At 32.4% G+C, this 17,558-nt stretch overlaps 2 protein-coding genes across 3 annotated transcripts; one reads left to right on the plus strand and one right to left on the minus strand.

Moving 5' to 3' along the window:
- Positions 1 to 1,619: 1,619 nt before the first annotated feature.
- Positions 1,620 to 7,308, minus strand: LOC7487011 (uncharacterized). The gene is made up of 11 exons (XM_002297711.4): positions 7,166 to 7,308; positions 6,806 to 6,878; positions 6,560 to 6,714; positions 6,128 to 6,421; positions 5,786 to 5,915; positions 4,420 to 4,527; positions 4,216 to 4,318; positions 3,997 to 4,122; positions 3,089 to 3,282; positions 2,672 to 2,799; positions 1,620 to 2,094 (listed from the first exon to the last, which is right to left on the minus strand). Exons 2-10 carry the CDS (start codon positions 6,856 to 6,858, stop codon positions 2,703 to 2,705), a joined length of 1,260 nt encoding a protein of 419 aa, XP_002297747.2. The 5' UTR covers positions 6,859 to 6,878; positions 7,166 to 7,308; the 3' UTR covers positions 1,620 to 2,094; positions 2,672 to 2,702.
- A 5,866-nt stretch (positions 7,309 to 13,174) lies between these two features.
- Positions 13,175 to 17,350, plus strand: LOC7476852 (E3 ubiquitin-protein ligase DIS1). Of its 2 annotated transcripts, XM_002299176.4 has the most exons (5): positions 13,176 to 13,469; positions 14,436 to 14,508; positions 15,654 to 15,880; positions 16,036 to 16,422; positions 16,787 to 17,350. In XM_002299176.4, exons 3-5 carry the CDS (start codon positions 15,695 to 15,697, stop codon positions 17,105 to 17,107), a joined length of 894 nt encoding a protein of 297 aa, XP_002299212.1. In that variant the 5' UTR covers positions 13,176 to 13,469; positions 14,436 to 14,508; positions 15,654 to 15,694; the 3' UTR covers positions 17,108 to 17,350. The 2 variants fall into 2 exon arrangements, with proteins under 2 accessions (XP_024442060.1, XP_002299212.1); XM_024586292.2 differs by lacking the exon at positions 14,436 to 14,508 and having other exon boundaries at positions 13,175 to 13,469.
- Positions 17,351 to 17,558: the final 208 nt, after the last annotated feature.

Raw genomic sequence — 17,558 nt, forward strand, 5'->3', positions numbered from 1 at the left:
TTTTTTATGACAATATTAGTTGCGATGATAATAATAATTGTGATAACAATAATAATAACAACAAAAGTAATAATAGTAGTAATGATTGTTGCAGTAATAGTAATAATACAATTAATAGTGATGGTAATGGTAATAGCAATGTTGGTGCTAATAATAGTAACAAATGATAATATTAATATGGTTGTAATAATAATAATAATAATAATAATAATAATAATGGTGATGATAGTGGTGATAATAATAATTTATTAAGATAGTAATATTGACAATGATAATAATAACAATAGTAGTAGTAGCAGTAGTAGAAATAATTTATTATGTTAGTTGTAATGATTATGATATCAATAATTATGGTGATGATGGTAATAATTGTGATAGTAATATTAATAACAATAATAATAATATTAGTTTTAAAGGTACCAATAACAACAACAATAATAATAATATTATTAATAATATTATTATAATAATAGTTATAATAGTAATAATGATAGTGATTGTGACAGTTAAAACAATGATAATAAATATAATTATAGTTATAGTTATAGTTATAGTTATAGTATTAATGATAATAAATAATAATAATGTTAATAGGGCTAATAATGATAATGATAATAATACTATTAACAATAATAATAATAATAATAGTAATAGTAGTAATAATAGTCTGTTATAATAATAGTAGTGGTAATTACAGTAGTAATAATAATGATGATTATGGCGATATTACTTAATAATAGTAGTAGTAATAGTGATATATATACTGATACTAATAATAGTAGTATTGATAATAATAATAATAATAATAATAGTGATAATAATAATTCATCATTCGATATTAGATTCATTAGGAATTGAGTTTTATTATTTTTTTATATAAGGTATTTCCAATCTAATAACCCGGAATAGAGGTTTAAAACTTGTATTTGACTCGACATCATTTTTTATTTTTTGCTTTATTGTTTTTTTTATTAATTTTATCATTAAACATTAATTTTTTAAAATAAAAAACTAATTTTTAGGAATTTCCTTCCAATTTATTAAATAAATCAACTCCAATTGAATTAATTTTTATATAATTTAATTAAAAACTTGTGCCGTAAAAAATTAAGTTAAAAGATTTAAAAATTCATCCTTTTCAACAGGTTTAATAATAATATTGCAAAAATATCTTTGCGCTATTAATGTATATTTTTTTAATGAACTAGTCTGAAATAAATACTGTAGAAAACATTCCAGTTTTCTTTTTAATAAAAAACATATTCAAAATCAAGATTGAGTTTTACTAAATAAAACCATAAATACATTGTGATTAAAATTACAATATATTTTTTTATAAAATAATTATCATCTTAATATTTTATATTTGTGATAATATAATTGAAAAATAGTTAATTAAATTTATAACCAAAAATAAATCTATAACATTAACTATATATATATATATATATATATATATATATATATAATTTTAATACCTACTAAATATAAAAGAATAATAATTTTAATCGTTCGTGACATTTTTTAACTCTGATTTTTTAAAAAAAATATTAGAGAATTATTTCCATTTCCATTTAAATTTCCATTTTTGAAATCTGCTTTTTTTAGTCTCACAAAACTTAAATCCAAGAACTCTCGTTGGAAACGATTATTTGCAAAAGTTCTAACACAACAAAACCAAACCTCTTACTTTCAAAAGTGCTAACACCACACAGCCCACTGACTATACGCAGTCTCCATGCCCAAACTATCATCAAGTTTTCTATCAAGCTCAGTACAACACAGGTTGCTGTCTTCTTCTTCTTTTCTATTTTCCCCCCCTTCCTTTTCACAGTTTTGTCACGGCAGACAAGGTTTCTAACTTGCACATAAGCATCATATCATTCCTTCTTTCTCCGAGTGGAGCTCTTAGACTACTGCTTCATCACAATCACAAAAATGGCCATTCTTGGCCTTTCTCTCTCTTTCTCATTTGTCCCATTCAATAATTCTGCTTCTCTTCCATCATAAACAATGCTCGACATGCTTCCATACACTGAGCTAAAATTTCCATCTGCGCATCCACCACTTCTTCCATGGTAACTCCTAAACTACCTGAAAGGTTAAACCGGGAAATATAAGCAACATGCCAACAAATGAGCAATGGCTGTGTTATGTCCCAAGGCAGTACGAGAGAGTTGAAAACAATGATATTTTCAACCACTTCTCATAAGCATTATAAGGCCATCATGATTTACCATAATTGCTACAAAAAAGAAAAGAGAAAGAAATTTCTAATAGTGTTTTTCTGTGGTCACGAGAAACTATGTGCGTACAACATACATTTATCCTTTTTCAATGCATAGTCTTACTATGACTTGGAATCGATTAAGGAAAAGCAATCTGAATTGAGATTGGCCACAGTTGATGAGGGGAATGAAAAGAATTTCGGCAAGGGGAAACAGTAAGTGAAGCTCTTGAAGACCAAGCAAGCATGAAATGACGAGAAAGAACTGGGAGGGAATTGGGATGACAGAAATGCTAGCATTCTAGCAGCTATACAAACTCCATTCCCATTTTTTTGGCAAAAGATCAACAGAAAGATAGCGTGATTCGTGCTTCACGTAGCAGACTTCCATGATGGTGAAAATCTGCACACCCTTGGCAAACTCTATTAAAAGAGGAAACTTACCGAGAATATAGTAAACAAAAGCAATCTGAGCTCAATTTCCCGAAGCAATCCTTCGTTGCACCACCAAATCATCAGCAGAGTAATAATCTGCGATGAGTCGATACATGTATGATGGATTGTGCCCTCCACTGTAAAGTAATTCGAATTTAGAAACTGTTAGAATTGCATGAGAAGAAAATATAAATAAAATGGAATTACTTAAAAATTGGAAGTTGGAACGTGACAGAATTATGTCAACCCCATCTGATTTGGCACAAGAGGCCAAACAATATTTAGTGGATAAGAATTATCCTTATCAATAATTCGTCACTTTGCATTAGTGGTTGTCAATAAATCAATAGGATTAAAGTAAAATAAATGCTGTTCAATATGTTCTTATCCAAAATAGATGATGTCCTCAAAAGTACTAGGACTTACGTGTCAGTGATAAACAGACTAACAAGCTTCGGTGGCACATAATCGAATGCTGGATTGACAACATGAAGAAGAGGAGAGCCAGTGCCACTCCCAAAATCCAAGCAATCTGAGAATTCTCCAAAATCCAGCAGCTCAGATGGAGATCTCAATTCATTAAGTAAGACCTCAGGATTATGAGGGTAAAGGGGACACAACTGCCATGCAGGAAAAACAACCAAGTGTAAGAAGGGCCAAACAAAGAATTAGAATAATTTTTAAATGTCAAAGTCATAATTATCACCACAGATGTCATTAACATTATCCAAGTCATTTTACCTACTGTTTTCACCATCCAGTTACAATTCAACAAAGAAATCACATATTTGTTTTTCTCCCTTTGGCTTCATCTTTGGATTCATAAACAACTTTTGACCTCTCTGGGAATTTTCATCCATGTCATGAGTACTAGATTTCTAGAAACTAAACATTAGGGGGAAAAAATCAAGAAATCAATTTGATAAACAATGATTTGAGTTCAGAAGAACACAAGAAGCTACAAAAGACAAAATGTTAAGCATTTAGGAACACCAAACGCAAGAGTTCTTTGTTATAACTTGCAATTTTTATGCTTATAACTCAATCAATTTATACCCTATTAGGGTTTTGCTAAGTCAGCAGCATGAGCTGCCACCATGGCCCAGCAAATAAAGACCGACACTAACAGAATAAAGAGCTGAGAAGGGATGCCAAACATCTTCTGGGTCACAGAATAGACATTCCATTTATTACCATTTAGTTGTCTTTTTTTCCTGTCACAAGTTGAGCAGCATAACAGCAGCAAAAATAGAGCAAACAATTCACATATGGCAGTTTGCTTGCTTGCTACCAAAACTCTAGGGGCAAGTACGGATATTATTTTGCTAAATTACCTTGTGACTGCCCGCAAGCACAACAAAAGGTACAGCATGCTTTTGAGCTGCAAGTGCAACCATATTGAGCCCGACAGGTGCTATCACACCACCGTTGGCCATTACAGCATGAGCTCCAACTATGACCTTTACATAACAAATTTAAGGCGGGTTAAAATAGGCCGCATACCAATACTAAAAAATAGAGAAGGAAAGAAAAAAACCTAGACTCCCTCTTACCATGTTCACTCGGGAAATTATGGCAAAAACTGCAGAGTCAGTAATCAAAGTAGTCTGTAAACCTCTTGCAACCAATTCTTTTGCAAGAAGATGCCCTTGATACCTAGTTAAGTACCAATTGACAATGAAAAAACTTGTATTTTAACAAAGAGAAGACTTAAAATAGTTATCCAGCCCCGTAACTACCAAGCGACTTGTACTCACCTCGGAGCACCCTCAGCGACAAAAACCCGGAATGATCTTTTCTTTTCCTTCGCTGCATAAAGAAATTCCAACACTGTCTTTGAACTACCTAATGTTAATATTACCTCACTGAAAAGATGTGTTTAACAATCGAGTCAATAAAAGAAAGTGTCAAAAGCAATGAATTAATATATCTAGCAATTAAAAATCTATGTCATGGAAACTGAAAGTTTACACTAGGAGTGTTTTCAAATTACTCAATGAAAGAGGGCATGACCTTGTACATGTGAACAGGAGAACTTATGTAAGAATATACACTAGGAGGGTGAAATTGTTGGCTACTGATAAAGCATCCACAAGGCTAAAAGCCATGCAATTGAGATAACTGATCTGAAACTTTACTTAAACCAGGGACATATTCTCTTTGCAAGAGAAATTTAGCACTGAAAAATTGGAAAGATAACAAAATTGAAAGATAATATCACATCCTCATTTGAAATTCCAACAGTCAGTTCAAAGATCAAACTTTAACATTGAAGGCATAAAAAAGAAAAAATTGGAAAGATAACAAAATTGAAAGATAATATCACATCCTCATTTGAAATTCCAACAGTCAGTTCAAAGATCAAACTTTAACATTGAAGGCATAAAAAAGAAAAAATTGGAAAGATAACAAAATTGAAAGATAATATCACATCCTCATTTGAAATTCCAACAGTCAGTTCAAAGATCGAACTTTAACATTGAAGGCATAAAAAAGAAAAAATTGGAAAGATAACAAAATTGAAAGATAATATCACATCCTCATTTGAAATTCCAACAGTCAGTTCAAAGATCGAACTTTAACATTGAAGGCACATAAAAGGAGCTCACAGGATATTAAAAGTGATACCATGACACCCCCATTTAAAAACTGCTACCCCATGAACCATAATAACCCACAGCATAGAGATGATTGATGAATGAAGACATCCCAGTATCCCATGATAACCCATGGCATAGACTCAATTCGCCTCTAATTTTTTCACTCAATTCGCCTCAACTCAAATACTACTAATTTGAGTAAAATTACTCTCATACTGCTAACTGCTATGAGAAACATAAAGCTCTATTCAGAATCAAACTAAATACACTACTTATGAAATCTGAGGACCGATTACAGACTACAAGCATGTCCATGGATACTTGTGAATGAAAAACTGTATGCATGACAAAATTAAAGTAAAAACCATAATAGGGACAAAAATAAAAATGAACCAGAGACCATCATATCAATTCTTGTATGTCAAATGGAACTTTAGTGCCAGCAACACAAACCAAAACAAAGAAAAGGAGCTCATAGGGAAAAAATGAACTTAATGGTCAAAGCTTGATTGAGAAAAATTACTTTTGATGAATATGTTCTATGGCTTGTTCAGCAATCTGTTCATGACAAGTGGTAATATCTTGAATAAGCTCGTTAACTGCTTCAATGACATCATGCTTCAACTTTCGAGTTCTTGAACTTTTATCAGCAGCTGTTACAGAAAAAGTCCTTACATATCAAAATGCTCCATCACACACACACACACACACACACACCATATGCTAGACCACCACAATCATCTGAGTTTCAGATAAATACTTGTTCAACCAAATGAACCTATTTAATGTGCAAAATGATCGACTGGCATACTGTGTGCAATCATAAAAAAAACACTTAGAACGACCATCCATTTAAATAACTCACATTTGCTTTTTCCTTCAGAATCACCTCCCGACGAAGAAGTACGGGGAATAGCTGCTGACTCGGGCATGTCCTCCAGCAGGGTTTGCAAGGAAGGAGGACGCAAAGTGCTTCTCGCAGCAGCAGCAACAACAGCAGCTGATAGAACTGTATGCTCATCTCGCTCACCATCGTCGTCGTCATCCCCATCACTTGCCGCTGATAAGTTCAAACCCGCAATAGCAGCTGTTGTCAAAGAAAGATCCTCCTCCCTAATAATGTGCAAAACACGCCTCACAATATTACCCACAGCAAGCTCTGCAAACAAATGTATACAACAACAGAAACATTACCAAAAACAACAAAATACAAGACTCTATAAGAAACCAGTCCATGACTCATTACCCTAAAACAACACTCTAGACTAGCATTCATTTTATCAAATGAAATACTCACCAACAGGATTAGCAGCAATCAGCTTCTCACCAACAGCCCTCACAGCATCAATTAAAGCCCCAGCCTGATTCGTGTAGGGAACTCGCTGCTGTGAAATAACTGATCTTAACAGTTCTGCTGTGTGCCTCGCCGTGGCCTGCGAGCCCTCAATCTTACTGCCAAATAAACAACAAAAAACAAAATAACCTTGTTAAGAAAAAATCAATTAACACACGCAATTAGTGAAACATTAATGAAAATAATCACCGTTTCTTAAGCTTGATAAGAAAATCATTAACAAGAGCTTGCACGTCCGGCATGATTTTCCCTTGAACTTCACCTACAAAAACATATTCTAATTATCAATATCATTTCCTTCCTACAGTAACATTACAAAAACGCTATAGTATTCCGAAGCTAGTATTTCTTCGCATTTCTACAGTTTTCTCGGCAACCAAACAGAGTAAGATAGAAAATTAAATGAAAAGGAAAAGGACAAACTGCAAGAAATTAAAAATTCAACAAATTTCACCTGAAATGAAATGAAATAAATTTGAAGAGAAAATTATAAAAAGAATAAAAATAAAGATAAATCGGGGAGAGAGAGGAGAGAGACCGTAGAGATACCTAAAGCGGAGATCGAAGAAGCATATGAACGCGAGCGAGAGAGAGAGAGAGAGAGGAGAGGTTTTTGCTTGTGCGAAAGGAAGAGAGAGTTTTAGAGCTTCTCACTGAAGGTTTTTTCTTTTTTTGCGCTTTTTTAAACCCCGTTTATTTGCTCAAAGGGATTTTTTTTTTGGAAAATGGTTTTTTTATAAAGTATATTCTTAAAAATTGATTTAATTTTTTGAATCTGATAGTATTATAAAAAATAAGTTGGAAAATATTTTTTGATGTTTGGTTATATCATGAAAAATAAATTATTAATATTTTATTTTTAAAAAATTTATTAAAAAATAAGAAACAAATCTTACAAATTAAAAAGTTGAATAAGAATGAAATTGAAAAATAATTTAATTTCATAAAAATTATCTCAAATAAAATAAATAACACTCAAAATAATAAAAATCAAGTCTAATAGATAAAAAAATTTAAAGATGATGAAATTAAAAAATAATTAAAATTTCATATATTATTTCAAATAAAAAAAATAGTGATCAAAAAAATAATGATCAAATATGATAGATAAAAAATTTTAATTAAAAACAAATAAGAAAAAATCAAGTAACAATAAAAAAATAAGGATTAAAGCTGATATAAAAATCAAATCAAAGCAAATTCTAAGAGCTGAAATTAAAAAAAAAAATCAAAACAAAATATATAGCAATCAAAAGTTTAAGAATCAAATTTAATATAATCAACAAATAACATGATATTTTTAAATTTTTCATAATTTTGAAAAGTGTTTTCCTTCAAAATAAAAGGAAAATATTTTTCTGAAAATCAAACCAAATTTTTTTTTTATTTGAAAATATTTTTGGTTAGCCAACCTTTATAATAATAAACAAACACATAAAAATTTAAAAAGTAATTTTTAAAAAATAATTTTGGATGAACCAAATGGGGTTTTGGTCCAGCTTAATAGAAACTTTGATATCAATGCTAAAATTACCTATTTAAATTCGTATGGTTTCTTTTAGATATAAAAATTTAAGATTATTTTATTTTATTTATATTTTTTAAAATTTTTATTGTTTGGAAAATAAAAAAAAAAGTAAATTTTTCAAAGCATCTATGAAAAAATTTAACTCGAAATATCAAAGATTTAAAAAAAATATGGGTTTTAGATGACATTAATTGTCAAAATAAATGGATAATATTTATTCAAAAAATTATAATTCAAAAAATTAATCAGATTGAAAGGACAGTCTCGGTATATCACAACCTTAATAGTTTAGGGACAAAACTGACATTAAACCATGAAGAAAGGATGAAATTGTTTTTTACTGCCGTGTATGTTTGGGTATTCTAGATTGCAATACGGGTTACTGGAAGGGAACTTTCTAGGCAAAACTTGTATAATTCCTTTAACTATAAGGGTAGTCTCAATCCACCCTTTAAAGAACTTTTATCTCAATTAAGTCCCTCAAGTATTGAGAAATTCGAAATCGAAGTTTTCACCTATTCTTCACAAATTTTTAAGAGAATAAGTTTTTTTGAAAAAGGAAAACACATCCATTTCTTATTGGAAAAAATATAAAAGATGAATGTAATTCCTTAGCAGAAATAGCGTATATTTGTTCTTATTTATTTTTATCATATATAGGTGGTGTGTTTGATGGAACGAAAGGATACTAGAATAATATAAAATAAGAATTCATCATTTCAAATCCTGAGGGGTGTAGCTCAGGTCAGACTCTAGGTTTGCTTTCTAGAGGTTATCAGTTCGAGTCTCACAAACCTCATGGTCATTGGAGGCTTACATGGTCGTTAATTTCAGGACCCGTAAGATTAGTCAATGTACGCACAAGTTGGACCGGACATCCACGTTAACAAAAAAAAAAAATTATCATTTCACAGTCATTAAACCCACTCCAAGATAAGGGTTTGATCATGAATTATTTTGTATTATTGACGGATTTACTAGAGTTGAAAAAATATTTTTGTAAGGAGTGAGGTTAAATGTTAATTCAATTCCTTTACTAAGATGAATTATATATATATAAAGATTTCAGTTATCGGTAAATTTTATGCTATTAATTAAATTTTTATTTTTAACTCTGATTCAACCATCTTGTCCAACCATTATGGATTACATCACATTCTAATATTGGATTTCACATTCTACATGACATTAATAACAATTATCAACATTAAATAAATATAAAAGTAACATTTACAAAAGCATAACAATCATTTTTTTTTTAACGAAACAAGTTATATCAGAATTACATATTAAAACAAATGTCCTTTAATATGAAAATTAACTAATCATCATAAAGTCTAGACATTCACTTATATTATACCCTTCCTCCAATAATTTACGCAAACAATCTGATTTCCCATTGTGTCAACTTAACTAGTTGTCACATAATTGGGTCATCACTCATATCAATCAAGAAAATCCAGTAATCTTTGGGATCAAGAGGTTTGCTCCCTCTGTGGTCTCAGGTTCAAATCCTGTGGTTGCTCATATGATGGCCACTGGAGGCTTACATGGTCGTTAACTTCAAGGCCTGTGGAATTAGTCGAGGTGCGCGCAACCTGGCCCGGACATCCATGTTAAACTAAAAAAAAAATTAAAAAAATCCAGTAATCTATACAGCTACCTATAAATTCGATAATCATATAATTATCAGTAATCTAGCTAACCCCTTCTAGTATTTAATATATTTAATTGTCCATATTAATACTAATAATCTAGCCAACCTCTCATGATAGCTAATAAATTCGATAATCCGTTCTGTTACCAATTATCCAACTGACCTCACTCGACAGCTAATAAATCCATTTAAAATTATAATATAATCTTGTTTCTATTTCACCAAATTTTTTCAACAATTAATATACATCATCATAAATTAACCATAATTAACACAAAAATAGATTAAATTATATAAATATTAAAGTGAGATGAAAACCCACCACTCACGATGCTCTAGCTCCTCTTAAAAATTGTTCGGGAACGCGGTGCAAACCGTGTTTCTAAAAAATTCAATTTTATTTTTATTTTTTATTAAAATTTAATATGTTTTGTATGTTTTGGATCGTTTTGATGTGCTGGTATCAAAAATAATTTTTTAAAAATAAAAAAATATCATTGACATGCATTTCAATACAAAAAATTATTTGAAAAGTAGCTAAAACCAGAATGCCAAATATATTCTTAACTGGGATCCTACTCTGACATTCTCCCCTTATTCAATAAAATTATGCCATGTCACTATCCATCAATGCTTCATCTATTGGCCAGGATACCATTCTCATGTGCCCCTTGATTCAATAAAATTATGCCACGTCATTATCCACAATGATTCTCCTTGTGGCTAAGGCACACAAATCTTTAATTTAATTCAACAAATCACACTTCCCATTTAGAGTGTGTTTGGTATTGTGGTAGTGGTTGCGGTTGTGATTTAAAAAAAATTATTTTATAAAAAGTACTTTGTAGTTGAGGTTGGTTTGAAAAAATAGGTGTTTGGTTAAAACTGTGGTTGAAATTGAGGTTGAAAAAAAAGTAGTTTAATGTGTTTGGTTAAAAAATACTTTTCAAATTGAGGTTATAAAATAATTAAAAAAGACATATTAATATTGATGATTTTTAATTGAAATATTAACAATTTAATTACTGCTATTACATAATGAAATAAACAATACTTTATATAAAGTATTTTTATTGTCAGATTAAACTATGTTCAATTTCATCATGTATGAAATCTATTCAATAAGGACTACAGTTTTCATGGTTTTCTGAGCGTGCAACAACATAAGGTAAAATATCATCAGGAATAAAATTGGGATTGCGATCAAATTCTGCAAATGCTACGCCATCATACGATCTACTTCAAATGTAATTATGTAGTGCCATTGAATCATGTGAAACATTAGTTTTTCAAATAAAACACAATATTGAGAAAAAAATTTAGATTTTTTTTATTTTACTGGGTCACATCCGGTTCAATGCATTTAGGTTTGAGTCGGACCGGTTCGATGCATTTAGGTTCGGGTTCGGCCCATTAACAATGGAGATGATCTCCACTATTCACGTGAACAGTAGAGAGTGAATTAATTCACTCTCCACTGTTCACGTAGCTGAACAGTGGAGACATGGAGAAGTGCAGAACAAGAAGAAGAAGAAGAAGGAGAAGGGGAAGGGGAAGGGGCGGCGGCCCTGGGCGGTGGTGAGGGAGCCGCGCTCCACTGTTCTGCAACGTGAACAGTGGAGACATGGTGCAGAAGAAGGAGGAGGAGGAGGAGGAGGAGGAGAAGGGGCGGCGGCCCTGGGCGGTGGTGAGGGAGCTACGCTCCACTGTTCTTCAACGTGAACAATGGAGTCTCCACTGTTCACGTTGAAGAACAGTGGAGACATGGTGCAGAAGAAGAAGAAGAAGGAGGAGGAGAAGAAGGAGAGGAGAAGGGGAAGGGGAAGGGGAGGCTGGTTATTTCTCTGCTGCAAGGCGCGCCATTGTTACTGTGTGTAACATAGTTGCAGAAAAGAGAAGAAGGAGAAGAGAAGGGGAAGGGAAGAAGGGGAAGGGGAAGGGAAAGGGCTGATTATTTCTCTGCTGCAAGACGTGCCATTGTTACTGTGTTGTAACACAGTTGCAACAAAAGCAGCTCCAAGTTGCTTCGATCGTTGTTGTGTTGCAGACGCAATAAAAGGCGGGGCCCATGAACAGTAAATCCTGTTTTTTTGGTAACCAAACATGCAGGAGCTGCGTTTCAAGTGAAACGCAGCCGCAGCAGCGTAAACAAACGCTGTCTTAATCACTACCTTATTATTATGATGATTTCCTTACATCTTCCTTGTAATGTATTTTTGATTAAATTCTCAAATCATCAAAATCAAATACATAAATTCCTAGTTCACTTCAAGACAATTTTTATCACAATTACAAGTATTAATTCTACATAATTTCACAATATTTAAACACATTACAACAATTCAAATTCTTTTATCAAATACATAAATTCTCATTTCACTTTAAATTGATTTTTATCACAACTACAACTACAAGTATTGATTCTATACAATTTCACAATATTCAAACACATCGCAACAATCCCGATTCTTTTCTCGTATACATAAATTCTCATTTCATTTCAAATCGATTTTTATCACAATTACATAAATTATTGGATCATTGAACATAAATTATTTAATGATTCAATAATCAAAGCAATTTAATTCATATTGTAAACTCAAACACATATATAATATATACTCTTCTTTTTTATAAACTAAATTACGAAATTTAAATTACAAGAAGGGTAAATCGCAAATCTCAAATTTCATATCTTCGGTGAGTTAAATGGGAAAACATATTTGTACATCCTAAAATGAAAGGGTGGATTGACAGTTTGTGGATTAGAGGCAGTCTCATTCCTGAAATTAGAATAAACCTACCAAATTTTTTTGCATCATGTTTATTTTTGTGTTGTAAAAATATTTTTAAAAAGATTTGAAATTTTTTTATTTCAAATTAATATTTTTTTGATATTTTTAGATCATTTGATACGTCAATATCAAAAATAATTTTTAAAAAATAATTTTTTTTTAAATATATTTTTAAAATTAAATACTTTAAAAAATAACAATAACAACACTCTCGATCATGTCTTAAAAGCACGCTAGCTTTGACTGATGAACAATGACATATCTTTCCATCTATTTACTATATTTTTATCCAAGTTAATCTGCACTTTAAAATATTCAAAAATACTAAAAAATATTATTTTTAAATAAAATAAAATTTAAAATTTTTAAAGGATGAAGAGTGAAGAAAGGAAAGTAGTTATATATAGAATACATATGTCATTAGTTAAAAAGAATAAGGGCATGTTTGTCCGAATAAAATATTAATCTGAAAAATAGAGGAGAAGCGCGTTTTCCATGCGAGGAGAAAAATTGGAAGATGTTTTCTAACTTCAAGCATTACGATGGAAAAATGTAAAACTTCTTTTCCTTTCTCTAATTAGAAATGGAGTATTACTCTGTAACTGAACACACCCTAACCTTTTTTCTTTTTGTATTTTCTCGAGAAATTTCTCTCTCCTTTCCCGCCTGTCCATCTATATTCATCTCTAGTCTCTACACGCTCCTCTCCCTCTTTCTTTCTCTCTATCAACGGCTTTAGTTTGAAAATTCTCTCTTCATTTCTATCTCTGTATATTCACGCGCATTTCGTTCATTTATTGCCTTAGAGATTCTTCTCCACCTTAACCCTGTCTCTCTCTTAAAGGGTTTTGATTGCAATCAAACTGTGCCAAGGTATCATCTTTTTTTGTCAGTTAATCTAGTTTTCGAGCTTTTTATTCGATTTCCTATCTGGGGTTTTTATTTTTTGCTGATTGATTTGGTTTTTGAGATGTTTAGAGTATAAAGTTTGCTTCTTTTTTTATGTCAATGCCCTTTTTGAATATTCTATATCTATTTTTTGCTTTAGATTTGCATATTAAAAAAATTTCTCCCTTTTTTTCTGGCATTTGACGATTCTTTCTTTTGTTTTATTTGATCCACGTACTGTTATAGTAGTCTTGGGGAGACGTGTTTTCTTGATCTTTTGTGTCAAGTATAGTTTTTGCACAGTGAATTGTCTTTTCAATTCCCTTTTACAGTCCTAGTTTCTTTACTTGACAAATCTTTGCTCGATATGGTTTTGTTGTGGTGATTTTTTTTCCTTTGTGTGATATTGGGAGTGTGATTAGCAAATTATCGTTTCACACTGTGCTAATGGTTGTCATTTGCAACTGCACACCTGGTGTGGTTTTTTTTTTTTTTTTTAAATGCATGATTTTGTGCTATACATAATATCATATGATGACTAGTTGGGTTGTGGCGAATAAATTCCTTAATTCAGGAAGGTGAGAGTAATTGACATCTTCAATTCTTTGCTCTTTATGGTTTATAGGGGTGTTTCTTTAGCAGATGAATCATATGATGATTGGTTAGGTTACGAACTTCGTACTCAGAAGATACATTTCCATTTTTATGCTCTTTATACAGGGTCTCTTAGGTTACTTTGAGTGGATTAACTGGTTAATTTTCTTATAATTTGTCTTGCTCAACTCCTGTCATGAATCGCTCGTTTTTCCCATGTTAACTGGGCAATTTTACGTCACTTTTTATTGAATGTTTTTGAATGTTAACTGGGCAATAGTATCCCGACCATGCTATATGTTACTTTTAGTCAGATCAGGAAGTTATATGTCACTTTTTATTGAATGTTTCTGATAGGTTGAGGAGCCATAAATTGTCAATGCCTTGAAGAAATAAGGGAAAGAAACCAAGGAGAAAAAACGTTTTGGTGGTAAGACTCCAAGGGTTTCTTGTCTGTGGAAGTGCATGCTAGTTTCTGTTAGAAGTTAGTTGTCGTTTTTCTATTCTCAACAACATGTGTCAATGATCATGTTCTCAGTGACCTTGTTTTACTTAAATATGAACACTCTAGTTGTTATGTTGTTGGAATATCTTTGAATACATGCTTGATTTATATTTATATTCAATATAGGCTTGCCAAAAATAAATGATTGCGATCATTATACCATTTGAGATTGCTAACCAGTAGTCCACTAAACTGTCTGTATCTTCATAAACTTGTTGGTTCTCCTGATGCTCGGTATTTTGTCTTCCTTACAGTTTTCTTAACTGCTTTGCTTTTTTTTCCATTTGTTTGTCTTAGAAAGTTGACGAATAAATTGGACTTCTTAGTTAGGACAATTACAAATAACAAACCTTCCTTTTAGGGTCTACAAGCCGCTGCTCAGTTGATTCATTATGAAATACAATTTACCTCCGTATGTTATCCATATTTCAGAGTGTGATTTATTGAAATATAAATTTCATCATGTTCCTTTATTAGGAGTTATCCACTATTTAAGCTGTGAGCGAAATTGGATTGCTGTATGGGAAAAATGAAAATGCTTTTAAGTTCGCAGAAAAAAAATGTGGGACTGATTCAGAGGCACCTATGCTATTGTTGTTTGACATTAATGTCAAGAATTCGAGTAAATTGTTATTTGCTGATTCTGCAAGTAGATGTCTGTGAAATGATTAATAATTGTGTGAAATGAGAGTTTTTGTTAATATCAGACTTCCCTGATTGACTATCTTTTCAGATAGATATATGATAAGCTAAACTGTAGTTACATCCATATGTATAATATATTTTATCCCCTTTGCATCAATGTGATGTATTTGACATACTGATGTAATCAGGTTCCTCATTTTTTCCCCTCCTTGTGTGTTGTTTGGGAGTTAGGGGAAGACTTTTTTTTTCCTCTTTCTTTTTTAAAGAAAGCTCTCCTAGTGGAATTTGACACTTCGACTTGGTTGATTTATTGATGACATAGATGTCAAACTTGTGTCCTTTCTTTTCATACATGCCATTTTGCATGAGTATAATGGTAGGTCGCTTTTTTGGATTTGGAAACTGACTTGTTTGTTTTCTCATAGGTTGACCACGCTATTGTGGCATCTAACAATCAGTTTTTTTGATGACAATCCGAAATAAGCCTGAGGTTATTGATCCTCCTCAAAATAAAGACATGACAGATATCGTTGAATGTGTAAACAGTCCTGCTAAGACAGCTTTAAAACCAAATGTGACTGTGTCTAGCAGTGTTCACGAATTATTGGAGTGTCCCGTGTGCTTAAATGCCATGTATCCTCCAATTCATCAGGTTTGTTTCATGCCATTTTTATCCATTCTTGATTAACCTAATGAAAATTCGATTCTGATGGAATTTTACAAGGCTTCTACCTTTTGATATCCTTACCCTGTTAAGAATTTCAATTTATAAGTTGGTCATTTCATTGGTGTTCTCTTTTGTTGCAGTGTTCAAATGGTCACACATTATGTTCCAGTTGCAAGCCCAGAGTTCATGGCCGATGCCCCATTTGCAGGCATGAACTTGGCAACATTAGATGTCTTGCGCTAGAGAAAGTTGCTGCATCTCTTGAACTTCCATGTATTTATCGGAGTTTTGGGTGCATAGGAATATACCCTTATCACAGCAAGTCAAAACATGAATCCCAATGTGTTTTTAGACCGTATAGCTGCCCATATTCTGGATCAGAATGCACGGCTATTGGTGATATTCCTTATCTGGTGGCACATTTGAAAGATGATCACAAAGTTGACATGCATAATGGCAGTACTTTCAACCACAGATATGTCAAATCAAATCCACATGAAGTTGAGAACGCAACATGGATGCTGACGGTATTGTTTCTCTTTATCTGTATCTATTCTGGTTTTTGGCTTCCCTCTAATCCTAAGCAAAGAAGGGTTTTCTCGTTTTTATGTTGAATGCGTGTAGATGCAGTTATCTGCATAGTTCCCTTTAAACGCCATATGTGTGGAAAACTAGACATCTTTCAATTAATGATCCTTGTGAACGGAAATGCTCTTTTGTAGAAGTTAAAAGGGATTCATCATCATTGTATGTGTCTTGCTCCCGTTAAAATCCGACGTGACACTCTAATTTATTGCTGGAGCGAACTTTTGTTGTTTGATTCCTTTGCAGAAACCTGTGTTGTGGACATTTAAATGATTTGCTCGCTAATTTTTTCACCCCGATTTTCAGGTTTTTAGCTGCTTTGGTCAGTATTTTTGTCTGCATTTTGAAGCATTCCACCTCGGGATGTCCCCAGTCTACATAGCATTCCTGAGGTTTATGGGCGATGACAATGAGGCAAAGAACCATAGTTACAGTCTTCAAGTATGTGGAAGTGGTAGGAAGATGACATGGCAAGGGGTGCCTAGGAGCATTAGGGATAGCCACCGGAAGGTTCGTGACAGCTTTGATGGTCTTGTTATCCAGCGCAACATGGCCCTTTTATTCTCTGGTGGAGATCGGAAGGAATTGAAGCTTCGGGTGACTGGTCGGATTTGGAAAGAACAGTGACAGGATGATTAAATTATCACAACTTCTTCCTATTATAGTTTATCTTCACACCTAGTGATTAGTTTCAGTTTCTTCTTGTAGCTAGTCCCGTGACCTTTAGTCATTTATTTTTTGAATTATAGGAGGAAAACTCTCTTTGCTTGTCCATCCATCAAATACATGAGTGGGAGACCTTACTCTTGTCCCTGCAATTACAGTATCTATATAGATTTGCCGCATTGCTATTTAGCAACTGTGGAGATATGTTCGGCGTGGGGAAATTTGATTTGGGCGTGGTTATGAAACCAAGGTGGAGACAAGACAGCCAAGCATGTTCCACCAGTTCGACCAGGCTCAGTCAACGGAGGTCGAACTGGTGGACCTAGTTGTTTATAGATCGAAATACAACCAAGCCTGTTGAGGTCTTCTTTCTATTGGTCTTTCCACGTTTTATTATAGCATAGCAACTATC

Source organism: Populus trichocarpa, chromosome 1, assembly GCF_000002775.5.
Source record: "Populus trichocarpa isolate Nisqually-1 chromosome 1, P.trichocarpa_v4.1, whole genome shotgun sequence".
Lineage (NCBI taxonomy): Eukaryota > Viridiplantae > Streptophyta > Magnoliopsida > Malpighiales > Salicaceae > Populus > Populus trichocarpa.

Excerpts from the sequence above, each read along its gene's own strand:
- LOC7487011 (XM_002297711.4), bottom strand. The coding sequence starts at position 6,858 with ATGCCGGACGTGCAAGCTCTTGTTAATGATTTTCTTATCAAGCTTAAG. Across the intron at positions 5,916-6,127 it reads TTCTGAAGGAAAAAGCAAAT|CTGCTGATAAAAGTTCAAGA; the intron begins GTGAGTTATTTA and ends TTTCTGTAACAG. Across the intron at positions 4,319-4,419 it reads GTCGCTGAGGGTGCTCCGAG|GTATCAAGGGCATCTTCTTG; the intron begins GTGAGTACAAGT and ends GTACTTAACTAG.
- LOC7476852 (XM_024586292.2), top strand. The coding sequence starts at position 15,695 with ATGACAATCCGAAATAAGCCTGAGGTTATTGATCCTCCTCAAAATAAA. Across the intron at positions 15,881-16,035 it reads TGTATCCTCCAATTCATCAG|TGTTCAAATGGTCACACATT; the intron begins GTTTGTTTCATG and ends CTTTTGTTGCAG. Across the intron at positions 16,423-16,786 it reads ACGCAACATGGATGCTGACG|GTTTTTAGCTGCTTTGGTCA; the intron begins GTATTGTTTCTC and ends CCCGATTTTCAG.